At 59.6% G+C, this 17,812-nt stretch overlaps 1 protein-coding gene across 1 annotated transcript; it reads right to left on the minus strand.

Annotated features, from left to right (window-relative positions):
• Positions 1 to 680: 680 nt before the first annotated feature.
• On the minus strand, positions 681 to 17,430 carry CARMIL3 (capping protein regulator and myosin 1 linker 3). The gene is made up of 41 exons (XM_045539686.1): positions 17,391 to 17,430; positions 17,150 to 17,281; positions 15,793 to 15,887; positions 15,481 to 15,531; positions 15,322 to 15,381; positions 15,112 to 15,227; positions 14,803 to 14,900; positions 14,486 to 14,556; positions 14,312 to 14,385; positions 14,010 to 14,085; positions 13,844 to 13,932; positions 13,242 to 13,336; positions 12,929 to 13,015; positions 12,620 to 12,729; positions 12,407 to 12,484; positions 11,766 to 11,842; positions 11,578 to 11,682; positions 11,421 to 11,490; positions 10,908 to 10,989; positions 10,684 to 10,780; positions 10,496 to 10,550; positions 10,242 to 10,414; positions 9,932 to 10,000; positions 9,603 to 9,696; positions 9,410 to 9,508; positions 8,927 to 9,055; positions 8,638 to 8,751; positions 8,016 to 8,191; positions 7,129 to 7,216; positions 6,857 to 6,994; positions 6,526 to 6,589; positions 6,183 to 6,391; positions 5,688 to 5,788; positions 4,748 to 5,063; positions 4,272 to 4,400; positions 3,554 to 3,620; positions 3,354 to 3,443; positions 1,660 to 1,775; positions 1,396 to 1,576; positions 1,109 to 1,225; positions 681 to 986 (listed from the first exon to the last, which is right to left on the minus strand). The coding sequence occupies exons 1-41, from the start codon at positions 17,428 to 17,430 to the stop codon at positions 961 to 963; spliced, it is 4,254 nt and encodes a 1,417-aa protein (XP_045395642.1). The 3' UTR covers positions 681 to 960.
• Between the last annotated feature and the right edge of the window lie 382 nt (positions 17,431 to 17,812).

Raw genomic sequence — 17,812 nt, forward strand, 5'->3', positions numbered from 1 at the left:
AAGCAGGGTCCAATTTGGATGAGTGGGGAAGCAATCAGGAAGAGCTTCACAGAGGAAGAGGCTTTTGAGTGGGGTCTTAAATGCCAAGGTGGTATTTGTTAGGACACCATGGGAAACAATTAATTTAATTGTTGACCTTCTCATGCCATAGAGAATTCTGTTCACCTACAGGCTGCTCTACTGTGAGATTTTTGACTATTGAGGGTGCCTGAGGATGACACGACATCGTGCAATTCCACCGTAAGCGTGCATACATGTGCGCGCGCACAAACACACACACACACACACACACACACACACACACACACACTGCTCCCCAGTCTTCCCCTGCCACACTGGAGTCTTCCAATCCCATTATGTCCCCCAAAGCCAAACAGACACTGGTGTTACTTTTTGTTATTTTGGTTCCTTCTCCAGCCACTTCAGCCCTGACCCTGCACAGAACACCCACCCTAGCTTGGGGCCCTGTCAGTCTCCTTCCCTTGGCAGTTCTCCATTCTTTCCCCTTCTCCTCTCAGGACCCTGGCCCCATCCCTGGGGGTGTTCCTCACTTCCCCACTGCGGCCAAGCTCTGGGGGCTTGTGGGAAGGGAACAGATGGTGGGGGTAGAGAATGGGGAAGACAGCAGAGACTGGAGGCAGGCAGTGATTTTGTTTTTTTATTCTATACAAGTGGGGAGAGAGCCCCTGGGGATAGAGGGACAGAGATCCGCCCTCTCGTGGGAGGAGACAAACCTCCACCCCAAAGCTCTCGCAGGGTGAGGCATTGAGAGCCTCCCTCTCTCCAGGTTGCTCCTTCCCTCCGGACCCCCTGCCTCCTGCTCCCCAACGCTTGGTCCTGCCATCCTACCCAGTAGGACAGGGCCTGGCAGGGGGCCTGGGGGAGCCAGGGTGGATGGGGGTCTGAGTCCTTGTGAGGCACATGTCGAGAGGAGGGCTGGGAAGGGTGTTGTGGCGGCTGTCAGTCTGTTCCTGGCTCACTGGTTCCTGTTGGGGACAAATCCAGGGAGTCCTGTTTCCTGGGCAGGGAGAACCAGCCACCGGGTGTTGGGGCTTGGGAGGGGGGGTGCCATGTGGGACAGATGGGTGGGAAGGGGACCTGCCCTCACCAGCACCTGTGGGGTCAGCGGGCCTTCTTCTATCAGGTTCCAGCTTGTCGCAGGACTGTGCCCGCCGTGTCCTCTTGGGCTTCAGGGGGGCAGTCCGGCGACCTGGATCAGGGGGCCCTGAAATAACAGTCAAGGCAGGCCTGGCACATGAGTGGGGCTCACAGGCTGGGTGTTCATCCAGGCTGTGACTCCTGGTTGTCATTCATTCCATGCTCTGGAAGAAGACCTGATGTGGACAGCAAAGTCCCAGAGGTGCCCCCACCCCCTACTCAGCTAGGGCGGCAGACCTTGGACCTCAGGCTCCTCTTGGTCTTGCTGTGAGCCCAGCCGCAGCCGGGGTTTGTTGACTCCTGGGGCTGTGCCAGCCCCTTCTGCCTCCTCCCTGCCCCCTGGCTCCTGGGGGGGCCTGCGGCCCCTGGGTACAGCTACTGGCTTGGGGGGTCGTGGTGCTAAAGGGGGGTCCTGTAGCTGGCAAAAGAAGGAAGATGCTGGGTCAGTTAGTTCCTTTGCCTCATCAGAGTGCCTTCCCCACCCGCCTTGCCGGCCCTCACCTTGGCGTTCCTAGCTGGAACTGTCCTCTCTGGGAATAGGGCCCCCTCCTCCTCCTCCTCGTCTTGGGAGGCTGGGCTGGGGCTCTGGCAGCTGTGGTTGGGGGTACTCTCCTCAGCTGAGGGATGGCAGAGAGGAGAAGCTGCAGGAAAAGGCATTCTTGCATGGCCCTTCCTGTCTCCTCTGCCCATGAAGCCCTAGGGGCCAGGACTTCCTCCCCCAAGCCCATTTGCTCTTTGATGTCCCCTCCTACTCCTACCATTTCCTTAGCCCTTGGTCCCCAGGATCACCCTGGAAGGGGCCGGGCCTGGCTGCCCCTCTTGCAGAGCAGTGCCTGAGCTCTTTCCTGTTTGGCAGAGCCAGGGCGCAGGGCCCGCTGGGAGCACAGACATGGCTGCCCATCCAGGGCTGCAGTGCCCCGGGGCCCTGCCAAGGCCGCAGCCTGGCATTCCCAGAACTCTGACAGTCTCATTTAGATGGAGAGGTGCACTGGCACACTCGTCCCCTGCCCCTGTGGCTTTAAGCAACACGAGCCCGTGGGTATGACACTGGAAGGCATTGTCTGTGAGGTGTGTGTGAGAGAAACCTGGAGGTGTGTGTGCAGTGGAGCATCTGACTATTGTGGTTTCCTAAATGAAGGATGGAGCCCTGTTTTGGAAGCTTTAACAAGTCTGTGTGGGATGGGAAAAATCAGCAACGCTGCCCCCAGTGCTGGGTTGGCCTGGCAGGGGTGAGGGAAAGATGAGGCAGGGGGCACAGACGCTGGCTCTGTACCACAGGGGAGGGAGGGGCAGGAGCAGGATGGGCGGGAGGGGACAACAGGGATCATGGGCCCCAAGCCACACCCACTCGTTCAGCTCCTAGCTCTTTCCAGCCCTTGCCCCCTAGGCTGGGAGTGGGAGTGGAGGAGGTAGGGGGATATCTACATCTACAGGGAGATTTTGTCCGTGTCAATATTGTTGGAGGGTCATAGTCCAGGCCTTTGGGGACTCAAGCTGATGCTGAGCTGACCAGCATCAACCTTCCGGGTGAGCTTTTCTTTAGTGGCTCCTTAAGTGGAAGGTGCTCTGAACCCAGTAGAAGGTGAGTGTCATGCCTGGAATAATCACCCTCCCTTCTGTTCCTCTAGTCACGGAGCCAGAAAATAAATGACTTGTTTAAGTTCATGGGTGGCTGAACAAGACTAATATCCAGGGTTTCTGCCCTCCAAGGCAGAGCTCTTGCCCCTTCTTTGGGGCACCTTTCTGAGTGAGCCGAGAGTGGGCTGACGAGCTATTTCTGGAGGAGGCCGAAATGTTTTGAGTTGGGCCTGGCATAGCTGGCACTGGCTGGCAGTTTGATTTGCTCACCCTCTTCCCAGCTAAGGTTCGGAGAGAGGCCTTCTCTACAGAGGGCACCACGGCGCTGACGGTGCCCTGCGCCTGCCCTGGAGAATTCGCAGGGGCCTTCCACAAAGCGTTGTTCCTCTCTGCCAGCCCTGGCGAGGCACTTCTGTTCTGTAGAAACTTTCTTTGGATTGGGTTGTTTGTCTCATCTGGATGTCCCTTTGTAACTATCCTTAAACATTTTCACTGTGTTGACTTCTCACTGCGCCACCTTGGCCATAAATCCCCCAACGCAGGGGTCCTGGCTTCTGTTTCTTTGGACACCCCCCGGCCCTTCAGCGCTGCTGCCCGAGAAGAGGCTTTTTCCATACCTATGTGCCACGTGGCCTCTGCTCGGCGCATGGCGCTGAAGCTTGGCTTGGTGCTTTGGGGTGGTGGGGGGGGCTTCCAGGCTCCAGGCCCTGGAGTGAAGGGAGAGGGTGGGGCGGGGGGAGGGGGAAGGGAAAAGGCAAATTAGCAGGAGTCCCTGAGAGAGGGGGCAAAGGAAGGGAGTGAGGCTGACCATTCTCACCTGCATCATCCGAAGAGCGTCGTTTCTGCCAAGCCTGGGTGCTGCCCTCCAGGTCTGGGCCTGTGCCCTGAAAGGACAGCTGAGTCAGGTCGTAAGAAAGTCCTCTCCATGGAGGACTGCAGCTGACAAAGGCCTTCTGCTCTGGCGCCTCCACGTCAGTAGCACCTAGGGACTTGGACCGTGTTTCCCAAAGAGTGGCACCCATACCACCCTAGGGGCACAAGAAATGGTTTACACAAATGAACATATTGTTATCTTAATAGTTACATGTTTATTTTACGTGTAGTAGAAAAAAACAGGACTTCGTACAAAGAGCCCATGACTTTAAAGATGATAATGCTTAGGTTCAGACTAAGTTAAAAAAAAAGGAGTTGATTTAAATAAAAATATACACATAATAATTCGAGTGGCACATGGAAAAGGTAAAAATGAGGCATAAAAGTTATAATCAAGTCACCAAATTTGGGAAACAGAGCTCTAGAGGTAAGTACTTTTATGACCCCCATTTACAACAAGGAAGTAGAGGCTCCAAAAGGTTAAGTGACTAGTCCAGGATTCCATGGCAAGTGTGTGGCAGGGATAGAACTGCAGTTAACACCTTCTACAGCCAAAGCACCTGCTTTCTCCATGGAACTGCCATGGATGTGGGAGCAGGAAGGGGAGGGTGGCAGACAGGGACCATCAGAACCCTCTGTGTGCCATCCCAGGCTCCCCTCACCTCTCGTTTCCCGTCAAAGCTCCAACCTTTGGCTCTTTCCAACCCAGGAAGGGCAACGCCATGTGCCCTTGGTTGCTGTGCTGTTCCAGGGGCTGGGCCCCCTTCCCCTGGCTCTGGTCCCTCAGTGCCCTGGAACAAGGTCTCCTCTTTATAAGCCGTTCCTGATGGAGAAGGGGCTCCACAGGCAGCAGACAAGTTGTGGGAGGGCCCCTGTCCCACTGAGCCCCCAGCCCTGGGGAAGCCCTGCCCAGACCCTCTGAGGAGTTTTTCCAGTGCCTCCATTTGCATATGGCACTCCCACATGCTCTGGGCCACCAGGTCTTAGTCCACTCTCAAGGAAAGGGGAATTGGAATGACCAGTGTTCCCCAGAACCCTGGGTCCTACCATTCTCCCGTAAAGCTTGGCGTGGAGTCGGGGGGATAGGCTCTGTGTGGTCAGTAGAAGGGGAGGATGAAGCACCCCCTGCCTCACTTACCATCTTCCTGCGGAAGGAAGGCCCCCGGCTTCCCCCAAATCCAGGGAGGAGGCTGTTCTCCTCCTCTGGGCTCCAGCAGGGAGAGGAGTTATTGCCGAGGCTTGGGGGGTCTGGGCTGGGGGGGCTCTCCTGAGTCGGGGGTGGGGGTGGGGGTGGAGGGAGGAGGAGTCCAGCTGTAGGGGACCCAGGACCCCTGTCCCCCTTGAAGCTCCGGGGCCGGCGAAAGTGAAACAGGCCTCTACGCCTCTTCTTTTGGAGTGGAGGCAGCGGCGGCTCTGAGAGGCCTGGCCGCACTGTCCTCAGAGTCCGGGGGTAGCTGTGCAGAGTTGGGGTGAGTTAGTGACAAATGCCAGACGCAGAGCCTAATCCTAGGTCTGATAAACCTCCTGCTTTCCTCTCTCATCTAGCCTCTCCTGCTGCACTGCAACCCTTTCCACTTGGTTCTCAGGGGAGACAGTGTCCTTGCCTTCCCTGCCCTGCCGTAATCCTCCAGCAGCTCTTTCCCCCAATCAGCTCTCCTTTCAGGCAACTCCCCCTACGTCCTTCTCTTGGCTTCTCCAAAGGACCCAGCTCCTCCCGGGCAGATGCTGGGCGGTCTGTGTAGGACAGTGACAGGGAACACCACCTTCTGGACCTCTCACCACTAACGGGCATCCCGTTCCAGGGCTGCTGCCAGCCACCCCCCTCACCCCGTCCTGGCCCCACCATCCCCTTGTGGTGGTTCACTCCGGTCCCATTCTTCCCAGCTGTTCTGAGAAGATTCAGAGGCCACAGGAGCTAAGGGCTGTGTGGGGAGGAATGAGAATGTGTGGAAATGTCCCAAAGAGACTAGCTTTAGGGAACGGATGTTGGAGAGACTCTCTTGGGAGCTGAGAGGACATGGAAGCCCTTCCAAGGCCTCAGGGCCTGTTGAGAATGTGACGATGTTAAGGAGTCACACCTGGAACTTTCATCCATGACCCTTCGGCTGAAGAAGTCCTCCAGCCCCTCATCCAGGCGGGTGGCCATCCCATTCTCCTGACGAGCCCCAGGGACTGGTACCTGCTGGAAGGAAAGGCCTATGGAACAGCTCATCGAGGTCAGAAAGTCTCACCTCCCTTCCACTCGGGGCATGCCCCTTTGGACTTGGCCCCATGGAAATTTAGACTTTAGTTCACCTGGGCATTTCCTAAGCTTGGTGGCTCTCGGTGCTCTTGGTGGCTTTATCCTTCACCAAAGTAAGCACAACACTGCCTGGCAGACAGAGATTTCTTATCTGTGACAAGGTCTAGCTCTCACCCAAACTGGATAACCCCTCATCTGTTCAATGGCATGCCTGGGCTCCTGCCCAACCCCTCAAGGCTAATGTCGTGGGCATTTGGGTCCTGAAGCTAGAACCCCTAGCCCTGGCATTGCTAAGTGAAATTGGTCCTCTTGTGAGGCCTTAGGGACTCACGCTGGGCCGACCAGGTCCTGGAGGGGTGGTCCTGGGAGGCCGGGGCCTCCCTTGTGTTTGATGCCTTAGTTTATAGCCCTGAGTGGGCAGCTCGGATAGACCTTCCCAGGAGCCACTAGCTGTTGACTGGCTGCCCCCGAGTCCTGAGAACCAGCCAGGGGGGATCCCCAGGCTCCCCAGTTGGCTTTCCATGTCCTGAGGGCTCCCACCTGTGGGGACAGCAGTGTTAGAGGGGGGACAGGGAGAAAGCAGGATGGAGAGACAGAGACAAATGAAAAGAAAAGAGGGACTGTGGAAGGTGCGGGAGCATGGAGGACACGAGAACTGAGCCTGGGAGACTCACTGATGAAGGCAGATACCGGCCGGATCTTGCGGCAGCGTTTCTGCTTTTTGATGGCCATGGTGTCCTGCAGAAATGGAGAACAACGGTGGGGCCAGGTTGCGAGTCCCAGCACCTCACCTGGAGCCTCCCATTCCTCACAGAGCCTTCTCTTCAGAGCCCACTCAGCCCCTCTCCTCAGGGGCTGAGGCACTGGGAGGAGGGAAGAGGCTGGGCTGGCCTGGGGCTGGGGTGGTGCAGGGAGGAGTAGTAGGGTGCTGAGAGGAGTCCAGAGAAGTGGGAGGGGACAGTGCCGTGTAGGTTAAGGAGGGGAGGGGGGCAGCGGGAGGCTCACAATGTTGGTCCCAAGTTCATCATCTGTGGTCTCCTCGTGCTCATGGTTCCGGCCTCGGCCCCGAGAGGACGGATCCTGTCCTTGACCTGGCCCCGCTGGTGGATCTGACAGTGTCCTTAGCTGGGTCAGATGCCGGGCCTGGGAAAGGACAGGTGTGCACAGAATCCCAAGGAAGCTGCCCACCTCCCAGGGCCGTGAGGGGGAGGGTGGTTGGGGAGATGGGATGGTGTGGGGTGCAGGGCATGGCCACGGCTGGGGTTCGGAAGCCCTACCAGGCTCTTGTGGGAGTGGTATAGCTCCTGCAGGATCTCGTCCACTATGGAGTTGGTCAGATAGGTGACGACCGAGAGCTTCACTTCACTGTGGGCATAGGTGGGGCTCCTCAGACCCCGCTCCCCACCCCGCCCTGAGCCTCAGCCGCTCCCTTCCCCAGAGGCCTGAGAGAATGAGCCAGCTGGCCTGGCTGCCCACGGAGAGCATGGCTGCTGGAGGAGGCACCCTGGGCCCACTCCACTCAGGTCTCCACAAACACACATCTAGGCCCACCCACGATGCCCAGCCCAGCTGTGCGTGGGCAGTGAGGAACTGGAGGAGGAAAGGGAGGAGCAAGGGGGCTGTAGGTCAGGCCCTGGAGCCCCACGGGACAGAGCCAGGTTAACTGGGGTGTGAAGTAAACCCTGCTGGTTGCTACTGTGAGAGTAGAAACCAGCACTGCCTGAGCCTGGCTGTTTCACAGGTACTTGTACTAATTTCCCTTTGTTTAGGTGAGTTGTGGCAACCAGACCCACAATGAAAGAATTCTAGGGGCAATGAAAACTGGGAGGAAGAGAGCATTTCCATGCACCTGACTTGCATCACTTTCCTTTGCTCCTGCCTCTGAGGAGGCCGTGCTTTGTTTCTAGGTGACTCCTGCTGTAGGTGTGTGTGTGTACACCTGTGTGTGCACCACCTGGCTCCTAATCCCCAGCTCAGCACTTACACTTCTAGGGCAAAGATCAGTCAGACCCTAAATAGCAAGGTTGCATTTGGTTAAAGATTTATCCCTTGTAATGGAGACGGTGCCATTCATTATTCATTGCTGATAGCTCTCCAGCCCCAAGTCCCTAAGTGCTCTGGGCCAAATCCAGCCCCACTGACAGCACCACCCTCTGAGGCTCACTCCAGCTTGTTCTGAATGTCCTGTCCCGCCTGTTCCAGCAACGCCCCTCGGATGAAATTCCGGGGCACAGTGACACGCTCCGCCACATTGCTCAGCATCTTGTTGTGCCCCTCGGCTACCCGCATGGCCACAGGGCATAACTCCTGTGTTAGGCTGACCATGGACTCCAGGATCACCTAGTGTAGGGAGAAAGGGGCCAGACCCCCAAGGGGGGTAGGGTCAGGGCTGGCGCCACAGCGGAAAAGACTTCAGCCTATCTAATTCAGCCCTCTATGGTGAGACTGGGGGACCTGCCTGAGGTCACAGAGCTGTTAGTGACCGAGTTTTGGACACTCAGCCTTCCCCATTGGTCAGTGCTCCTTCTACCCTACCATACAGATGTGGCGAGAGTCAGTCCTAGGATCAGAATCCAGAGTCTAGGGGCCAAGGTCAAAGCTAGCAGAAAACAGTCCAAGCCCGATACGTAGCAATGCCTTGGCACAGGGGGACTGCGGGTGGTCTCAGCTCTGTGTATGTCCTTCTTGCCCTGCAGTAATCTCCCTGCTCTGACTTCAGCTCTTAGCTTAGGCCCTTGGTCAACACTGGTCTCCCACCATGGCCTCCTCCCTCCTCTAGGACTTGCCTGAAGCTCCTTGTCCACAGCCTTGGACACCTCACTGGCTACTGACTCCAGCCTCTGCCGCACAGGCCCGTCATTGGCCAGCACGTGGCCCAGCTCATAGAGGCTGGGAAACAGCTGGGGAAGGAAGGGTTATGATTAGCGGACCAGAATCAGGCCTCACTGGGTCCCCAGGGGCCCTGGGCTAGGGGGCAGATGCACAGGGCAGGGCGTGGGCACTGCTGGGTCAGCATGCTTGGCCTTCTTGGGTTCTCCAGACTATGGGGGCAAGACAGGGCTACAGAGGGCTCACCGCCCGGGAGTTCTTGGCATCCTTGATGAGGTCCCGAGCATAGAGCAGCTCATCCTGCACAGGCTCCAGGGGGCACAGCCTCAGGGCCCGCACCTCCTCCTGCACTCGTCCACATAGCCGCTGCAGCATCTGGAGCACGGTGGCAGGAGTGTCAGGGGGACCCCTTGGGCAGTGCTACTGGTGCCAGCACTGACAGTGGTGGTGGTGATGTCTCTGGATGGTCTGGTCTCTCTCCTTGGTGTGGCCTTCTTTAGTGCCCAGGCAAGCTCCCAGAGTCCTGTGCACCCCTTGTCTGAGGGCTGCCTGCTTTTTGCCCACTTATGTTTGGGGCCCACATTCCACATGCCCTCTCTTTTTGCTCCCCACATGTCCAGTGATGGGCACCACATGATGCCTCTTTATGCCCCCAAGCTCTCTATCACGTCATGCCTGCGCCCTGCATGCCCCACTTGTGCCCCATGTGTCCTGGAGGGAAACGTTTACTTGCTCGGCGCTGCTGGTCACCAGGCCCTGCTGCAGCCTGAAGGCCTGCTCCTGGGGACACGTCTGGGAGTGGTTGTTCCTCACTAGGCACCACTGGATCTGGAGATGATGGGATTGGTGGGGTCAGGGCCTGGGGATATGGGCTGTCCCCTGCCCCTTGCTGTCCCACCCTGCCTAGGACAATACTCTCCACCTTCTGCCAGACATCCTCGGTGCGCTCGGGGGCACTGCGGTAGGCTTGAGAGATGTCGCTCACGGGGAAGGACATGAAGCGCAGTGTGTGGTTGCTGTGGGACACAGTAGCACAGCTGGGTGGGGGAACAGGGGAGGAGGGGAGGCCTCTGCCTCCCCTGTCAGTGAGTCAAATCCACCCCTTGGTCATGATTTCCCTCTTCTGTGCCCTTCCGAACATTTCTGTGCAAATAGGTCAAGGAGGCTGGAGTGGGGCTGGGGTAGTTCAGGCCTGGTCCGGGCATTGGAAGGCTGGGGACTTGGATCAGGGTAAGGCCCTAGTTCACTCACCTCTCCAGGGCCCTTGCGATGTCCAGGAAGCCCAGGGCAGATGTATTATTCCGGTCCCACAGGATAGTTCTGGGGAAGGGTGAGCACCAGTTTGTCATCCTTCCCTCTGGTCTCAATGAGGGGTCAGGGACACAGCCCTTCCCTGAGCCCTCCCTCCTTTCCTGGGTAATGAGGCTGACTCAGAGATGGGTCTGAAGGTGGGGATCTTCTGGAAGCGGGGGTACCGAGCATCGAGGCAAGCAGGGAGAATGTATGTATGTGGGGGGAGGCGCTGGGGGTCCAGGTCAGAGGGGCCAGCTGTGGGCCTCACCTGAGGGAGGAGTTGATCTGCAGGGCCTTAGACAGCATCTTGGCCCCGATGTCCTCCATGCCATTGCCGCTCAGATCCACCTTGGCCAGGCAGGTGTTGCTGCCCAGGGCATTGATGAGGATGCTGGTGCGAAGCTTCAGCCGGGAGTCTGCCACTGACAGTGACTGCAGGGACTGTGTGGGCAAATGGGGGGTTGGGCCTAGTCCCCACAGCCCTCTGCTACCGCAGGTCCCCTCCCAAGCCCAGGCACTCACACAGTCCTCCTCCTGGATCAGCTGCACCAGCTTGTGGAGGATCTCCTCCAGGGTCCTGTGGGGAGTAGGGGCTCAGAGTAGGAGGGGACAGGGCTGGGGTCATGCTATTGGAGGAGGGAGAGATGGCCAGAGGCAATACAGTGAGCCAAGAGGATGGGTGCATGATGGGACGAGAAAGGGGTCCTCACTTGGCCTTGACATTGAAGTTCTTGCCCAGGAAAAGGTGTTTGAGGGACTTGTTCTTGCCAAGCGCAGGCACCAGCGTCAGGAGGTCCGAGTCGAAGCCTGGTCAGCAGATGGGAGAGGCCTGGCCTTGGGGCCTGAGGCTCACTGGTGTCTCCTCAGGGCTTCTTCCCCATGCTCAGGACGGCTTCCCACTTGGCCCCCACAGAAGGGAGGTGCCCCTACTCACCATTGTCTGACAGATCCAGGCTGCCTACACAGGTGACAGCCCCCAGCTGCTCCTGCAAGGCCTGGGCTCCCGCTGAGCGGAGCTGCAGGGACAAGGTGGGGTGGGGAAGGCAGGGGTTGGGGTGGGTGATAGGGCACCTTTAATGCTTTGAGACCAGAGTAGCCAGGACTCAAGGTCACAACAGCACTGGGATGTTAAATCGGAGAGGCCCTTTCTCTATGCCAAATCCTTTCCTCCCTCCAGCCAGAGGCTGCTGTTTCTAAGACAGCTTGCTGCTGCCCTCTGGTGGGAAGGCCTGGAATCTCCCACCCCAAAGCTTGAAGGGCAGAGATACTGGAGACTGAAAAGGAGCCACCTCTGCAAAGAGGGACACAGGGTGCGGACTGAGGGGGCAGGTGGAGGCGTGGCCAGGTCAAGGGTTGCAGAGGGGTAGCTTGGAGGTGAGATGGAGCCAGGGTTTGCCTTAGGTGAGAGAAACGCCTGCTGGGGCGACGGTAGGGGCTGAGGGCGCACCTCACAGCTGCTGAGGTCCAGGTGCAGGTCACTGAGGTGACTGTTGAGGGAGAGGCCCTGAAGCAGCGCCCTGTGGGAGGAAGGCAAGAGGCCCAGCTTTACCCCTCCCCGCTCCCCGTGGTTCCCCTGGACACCCCCAACCCTGCACCCACCCGACCTGAGGGCCTCCAAGGGCAGCTTCGTGGTGGACAGGTTGACGTGGCTCAGTGTGTAGGTGCTGCTGAAGAACTGCTTGAAGGCTGGCGGGCCCTCTCGACACTTCCTGTGGAGACCCGTGGGGTCAGCGAGGGAGGGCGGGGGTGCTGTGGCTTGCCCCAGCCCTCCCTGCACCCCTCCTGCTCCCACCTGTGGGAGCAGCTGTTGCGAGCCAGGTTGAGGTAGGTAAGGTGGGAGCAGCAGCCATGGAGCAGGGCACCCAGAAGCTGTGGGAGAGACACGGTGGGTCTCAGAGGTGCTGGGAGGGGTGGGGTGGTGGGGCCAGGACTCCCTGTCCCTCCCCTTCGAGGTCCTGGCTCTTCACTCCCATGGTCCGTCTGTGTGTGCCCCACTGTGGATGTCCACTCAGCTCCCTAAAGCCTCAGTTTTCCTCCTTGGAAAGTGGGTCTGCTCCCTGCCTGGCTCCCAGGGGTGGAGAGAGGCTCTCAGACAGTAGATGTTAAAGCCAGGGCCACCAGTGGATCCCAAGGTGCCTTTGTTCGAGGCAGGGACAGCATCCCTTCCCCTGTGCATGCAGCCCTGTGCCGGGTGCACAGCTGGGGAATGGGGCAAGGGCTGGCTCTCAGGCCCAGCCAGCACAGCCTTGTGACCTTGGAAAAGCGCCACACGGGTGTGAGCTATGGACATTGCTTTATAATTCAGCCTAACTTGAAGTCATCCCGACAGCTCTGCTGACCTTTGTGCTCAGGGATGGGGGTGTGTGTGAGACAGAGGCCTGCCCTGGCCTCCCCAAATCACCTCAGAGTGGCTCCCCACTCCCAACCCCTCACCGAGTCGATGGCGCAGTCAGTCCCCGACAGGTCCAAGTGCACCAGGGCGTTGGGCTGGGCCAGGAAGCTGTAGAGGGCCTGGAGAAAGAAGGACAGAGGGGCTGCGGGGCAGGGGCGATAGAGTCCCTCCACCGCCAGGGGCATGGGCAGAAGCCAGGCCCTGAAGCCTGAGCATGCTTCTCAGGGGGTTGAGGTGAAGTTCTGTGGACTCACATTGGCCTCGTCCGTGGCGAGCAGCCCAGGGTTCTTACTCAGGTCCAGGTATCGCAGGGAGCTGGCAAAGGCCGGGTTGGCCCCGAAGGTCTGGCCAAGCGCCTGGAGCCCTGAGCACAGCGGGCACTGGGCTGGGTTGGCCCCCATCCCCACAGCTTCCCCTCAGTACATAACTCCCCACTCCCAAAATGTGGCTCCTTTTCCTTCCTGATCCCGGGGATGGTGTACGAGTGTGTGGGTATACCCCTTGGCTCAACACCTCAGGCAGCACTGGGGTGGGTCAGAGGTCAGGGGTCCCAGTGCAAATACCTCGAGGGGAAATGGCAGTCTTGGCCAGGCACAGTTTGGTGAGGCCAGTGGGGAAGCAGAGGAGCTGCTGGCTCAGACTGAGGAAACCTGGGGAGTGGAGAGAGAAAGAGGCCCAGTGAGAAGCTGGGCGGTGGGTACTGTGGTGCAGTCAGACTGGGGGCTTGAGTGGGGTACAGGCCTGGGGTCGAGGCTGGAGGTGTCGGGACAGGGGCTGGAACCAGGCTGGAGAGCCCCTCTTCAGACCTGGGTTGGGCTCTGGGCTAGGACGGGGGTCTGCATTGTGGTGGGGATAGGATTCAGGGCTGGGGCTCACCCTTGTCCTCGATGGGGTTGTGGGACAGAGTGAGGGCATGCAGCACACAGCTCCCGTTCTCCCCAAACACCCCGGCCAGCTTCTGGACAAAGTCCCTTCAGGGCAGGGGAGGAAGGATTTGTCCTGAGCTGAGCCCCAGGTCCCAGCCCTGGGCTTCCCCTCCTCCTCTACCTGCCTGACTGGCGGGGGCTGCAATGGCCAGAGGCCCCCACGGCGGGGGAGCAGCTTGGGGCCTGGCAGGGAGCTTGTCACCACTCTGGGGTACCTGGGAGCGTTACACACCTTGGGAAGTTGTGCTGAGACAAAGCCCAGCTTCGGGTCCTCAAGACCAGAGCAGCCCACCCTGCTTGGTGGTGGATGGAAGAAGGGGACAGGGGCATGGAGCACCCTGGGGAAAGGCCACGGAGCCGGGGGCAGGAGGCTTAGGTCTGAGTCTCAGCTTGACCACTGACTCGCTTTGTGCCCTCTTTGGGCCTCAGCCTCCTCTTTTGTAAAGTGAGGAGCTGGAAGAGATAGTCCAAGGCCCTTATCGTGCTCTGAGGTTCCGGGACCCTAGACTATAGCAAGGGAGCCCTACTGCCCAAGGAGGAGGCTGGCCTCACGTCTTAAGCCCGGTGTTGTCCAGCACCAGCTCTTCGAGGCTCCCCGACTTGCTCAGCGTGTGTAGCACCTGTTCTAGCACTTCAGAGCCCTGAGGACAGAGGGGGTCCTGCAATTAGGGGCCAAGGAGGGCACTACCCCCCCTCCCCAAGCCCTCCTGGTTCCTACCAGCCGCAGGTCCTTGCAGTAGAGTTTGGTGAACCACTGGTTGTAGGCCAGGGCTGCCACCATTAGGGCCAAGTCTCTGTGGGGATGTGGAAGGGGGAAGGAAGGTGGTGAGCAGGTGGCTGGGGCAGGCAGAAAGAGACCAGGGATGGGGGGTGTTGGGCTGGGAAACCCTAGACGGGTGGATGGCATTGGGGATGGGTGGAACTAGGGCTGTGGGTAGGACCAGAAGGGAGATCCTGGGAAGGGCCAGGGTTGGGCTGTGGCTGGGACTTTGGGGTTGAGTCTTTGTCCCATCTGCTTACCTGCTCTCCAAGTGGCTGAAATCCAGAAGATTGAACTCCCGGTTATCCTCAGCATGGTAGATGGTGTCCACATCCTTGGAGAGGTGGAACTTGCTCATACCTGCTTTCCCCCTCTTCCTCAGTCCCTTCCCTCTGGGTCCCACCTGTCCCCTGCCAGGTCCCTGCCCAACGCACCCATTGCACCTCCTCACGGCAGTGCAGGCCATTGTAGTCACATAGGGCAGCGTAGGTCTCAGAGAAGCCACCTGTGGGGCAGGAGATGGGCTGGCTCCATGAGGGGTAAGGAGATGAGGAATAGGCTTGGGGTTCAAGAAACAGTCAAGGCCACTTTATGTGCCAGTGCCCTGGGTTCCTGCTATGCCGTGAACCTCCTGAGGCCTTGGAGCTATGGAGTCCTCAGGGTGGGCAGCCCCTCACCCCTGGCAACACTCCATGTATAAAGGGCTCTGGTCATGAGGCAGCCCACTTTTCTTACGTCTGCCCCTGCTCACCGCAGACACTGTGAGTGGTAGATGTGGAGGTCTCAGAGTTGGGGGATGTGTCTCGGGGCCCCTCTGGGGTGTCTGCGTTTCCACGCCGGATCAAACACCTGCAAGAGAAACAAATCATCCCAGAAAGAGCTGGAAGGAGGCTCTCAGTTCTTCTCCTATTACACCTTCTAAATACCCAGGAAAAAGGCAGACTGGGGACATTAGAGCTCTTCTCCTTGCTGTCCCAGGAGCCCAAGTCCAGGGGAAGGAGGGAAGGAAGAAGTTTCCCTGTTATCTAATCCCTAGAGAGACCCCTCATTTGCCACTCACCCAGGGCCAGGGCAGACCTTGGAGAGGGCAGAGCTCACATGTCGTGTCACCTGGTCCACGCTCTCTGCTGATGGCAGCCGCATGCTCACCATGCCACGCTCTGTCTCCACCAGGATCTGGGGGAGAGCGAGTGGCAGAGCCTCAGATTCCCTCCTCCCTCCTCCGGCTGGCTCAGGAGTGAGTGAGCACCACCTCTGCCCTGGTGCTCACCTGGTTCTGACTGAGCGTGTTGAAGGCACGGATCTCCAGGACATTGAAGGAGCTCTCCACCTGGGAGGGAGGGAGGTGCTCAGCTCCTGGTAAGGGACCAGATCACCACGCTCGGGAGGGAGCATGGCAGGTGCTCTCTTGCTCCTTAGCCCGACTCACCTTGGCCGGGACTTTAAGGGGGAAGAGGTGGAGGCGCCAGGAGGTCAGGGCCTGCAGAGCAAGGAAAAGAACATCACAGGCTCATGACAGCTGACTAGGCACTGGTGTTCCTGCCCTCCTTTAGTCCTCAGCTTTGCTCTGGGAGTCCCCCCTCTCTCCTGCCCTCCCCTAGGGATCAGGGGAGCCCTGCCCCTCCCCCAGGCTTTGTCTCCTCAGCACTCACCCACTTGTCTCCCCTGTCCCCAGGCTCCCTCTACTGGCCAGCTGCCCTTGCCAGCCACTCCTCCCTCCCCGCAAGCCTGATGCCCTCACCAGCACTCGGTCCTCAAACTTCTTGGGCTTTGTCTCCAACTTCACACGATGTTGTTGGAGCACAGCTCCTTGGCTCAGGCACCTCCGGATGCTGTCTGAAGGTGGGTGGGGGCCTGCTCAGAGCTCCCCTTACCCTGGCCAGCCCCGCCTCCCCAGGGCTCTCCAGATAGAGGCGGGGGCAGGGGCAGATGGGAGGAAAGAGAAACAGAGAGAGACAAAGAAGGACAGGGACAGAAACCTTTCCTTCTTGGGTGACTTTTTTTCTCTCTTTTTGATTTTTCCTATTAGAGAGGGAGTGGGGTGTGGAGAAAACTCTGGCTCCTGATGTCCCTGAGTCAGGGGACAGTTGCTGGCTGTCTGTGGGAGGGTGTGTCTTACACTTCTGAGGGTGTGAAGAATTTTTCCAACCCGTGCACTACAACAGCCATCACCACATACACAGTGAGTCAGTGTGTGTGTGGGGGGTGGGGGTGTCCCTCTGACTGTATTCTAGGTGGTCTGGGTGTGAGTGTCTGCCTTTACTATGAGTGCATGCGTGCCTCTTGAAGATGTCAGGGAGCCTGAGTGTGGCATTGGTGGGGACGGTTAGTGTGAATGAGTCTGCTGAAAGGGGCACAGAGCCAGGCACGTGTGTTGGGGGGGATGGGGGTGAGGGAGTGGGAAGGAGTTAGTGTTTAAATGAGCCCCATACCCATCTGCTGATAGAATCATCCAGATATAGTGTGTGTGTGTGTGGGGGGGGGTGCGGTTTCTGTAAAGATGTGTTTACACACATCCCATGATCGTGCTTGTGTGTGTGTGTAGGTGTGGGAAATGGCCACAGTGCAGCATGCCTGAGTATCCTTGAGCATCCTGCTCTCTGCGTGGGCTAGCCTGCGCTCCCGCCTCTGGGGGTCAGGGTTGTGGCAGTGCTGGGGGGGCGGGCCTTGGTTGGGGCTAGGTCTGAGAAGCACGCAAACAGGAGGCCTTGAGGTATTATGGGTGGTGGGCAGTGCGAAGGGGACAGGCTGGGACGAGGGCTGTGGGAGGCGAGCCGCAGAGCCCCTGCTCTTGGTTTTAGCCCCAGTCCGGGGCCTCATCCCTGACTCCCTTCTTTGCCCCACTGGCCTGGGCGCTGCCCGCTCCTAGGGGCTCTTCAGGGCCAGTTCCGGGGCGGGGCCGGGAGGAGGGAGGGTGTTGGCCAAGCGGCGGTCAGGACCAGGGGCAGCTCCCATCGCCCGGCGGGGCGGGCCGGGCCTGGCCCCGCCCGGCGGGGAAGCGGGGACTCTCAGGAGGGGAGACTGGACGCTTTGCCGAGGGGTGGGCCAGGGACGCTGAGAGTCAGCCCCAGGGAGCGCAAGGGAACTGCACCTGTCACCAAAGAGCGGGACGGGCGGCTCAGGGACGGGAAGGTCCTGACAGGGTGAGGCAAGGGGGGCAGCGGAGGATGTTCCGCGGACAGCGATGCCCAGGCTGGGATGCAGGGGCCGGGGTCTTGGAGCCGGGATGCCTGGGGGCGGGGGCGTGAGGCACCGGGCTGGGGTGTACGGCGGGGAGGAACGCACTGGGTCTGGGATGCTCCCGGACGGGGCGTCCCAGAGACTAAGGCAGCCTCGTACCTTGCAGCTCGCGGGTGAGCTCCACGCTGGCCTTGGCCATGGCGGCCGCTGCTACTGCTGCTGCTGCTGCAGAGGAGCCGCCGCCGCCGCCGCCGGGGAGCCGCGGCACATGCTAGACCCGGCTCCGGCAGGGCCCGGCGCCGAGCGCTGCAGCAGCGGCCGAGCCCGCTCCCGTCAGGGGCGGCTGCGCGAGCGCTCCTCCCCCAGCCTCGGAGCGCCGGGGCTCCCGCCCCGCCCGGAGAGGTGCGGGACTGAGCATGCGCGCCGCGCCGCCGAACCGCGTGAGACCCCGCGCGCGCTCGCACCGACCCCTCCCCGCCGCTCGCGCGTGAGAGGCCCGATGCGCGTCACCGGCTGTCGGGGCACTCTCCGGGGCTGGGGGACAGCTTTCCGTGCCACTCAGTCCTCAGTCACCGTCGGCA

This window comes from Lemur catta, chromosome 1, assembly GCF_020740605.2.
Source record: "Lemur catta isolate mLemCat1 chromosome 1, mLemCat1.pri, whole genome shotgun sequence".
In the NCBI taxonomy this organism is placed as follows: Eukaryota; Metazoa; Chordata; class Mammalia; order Primates; family Lemuridae; genus Lemur; species Lemur catta.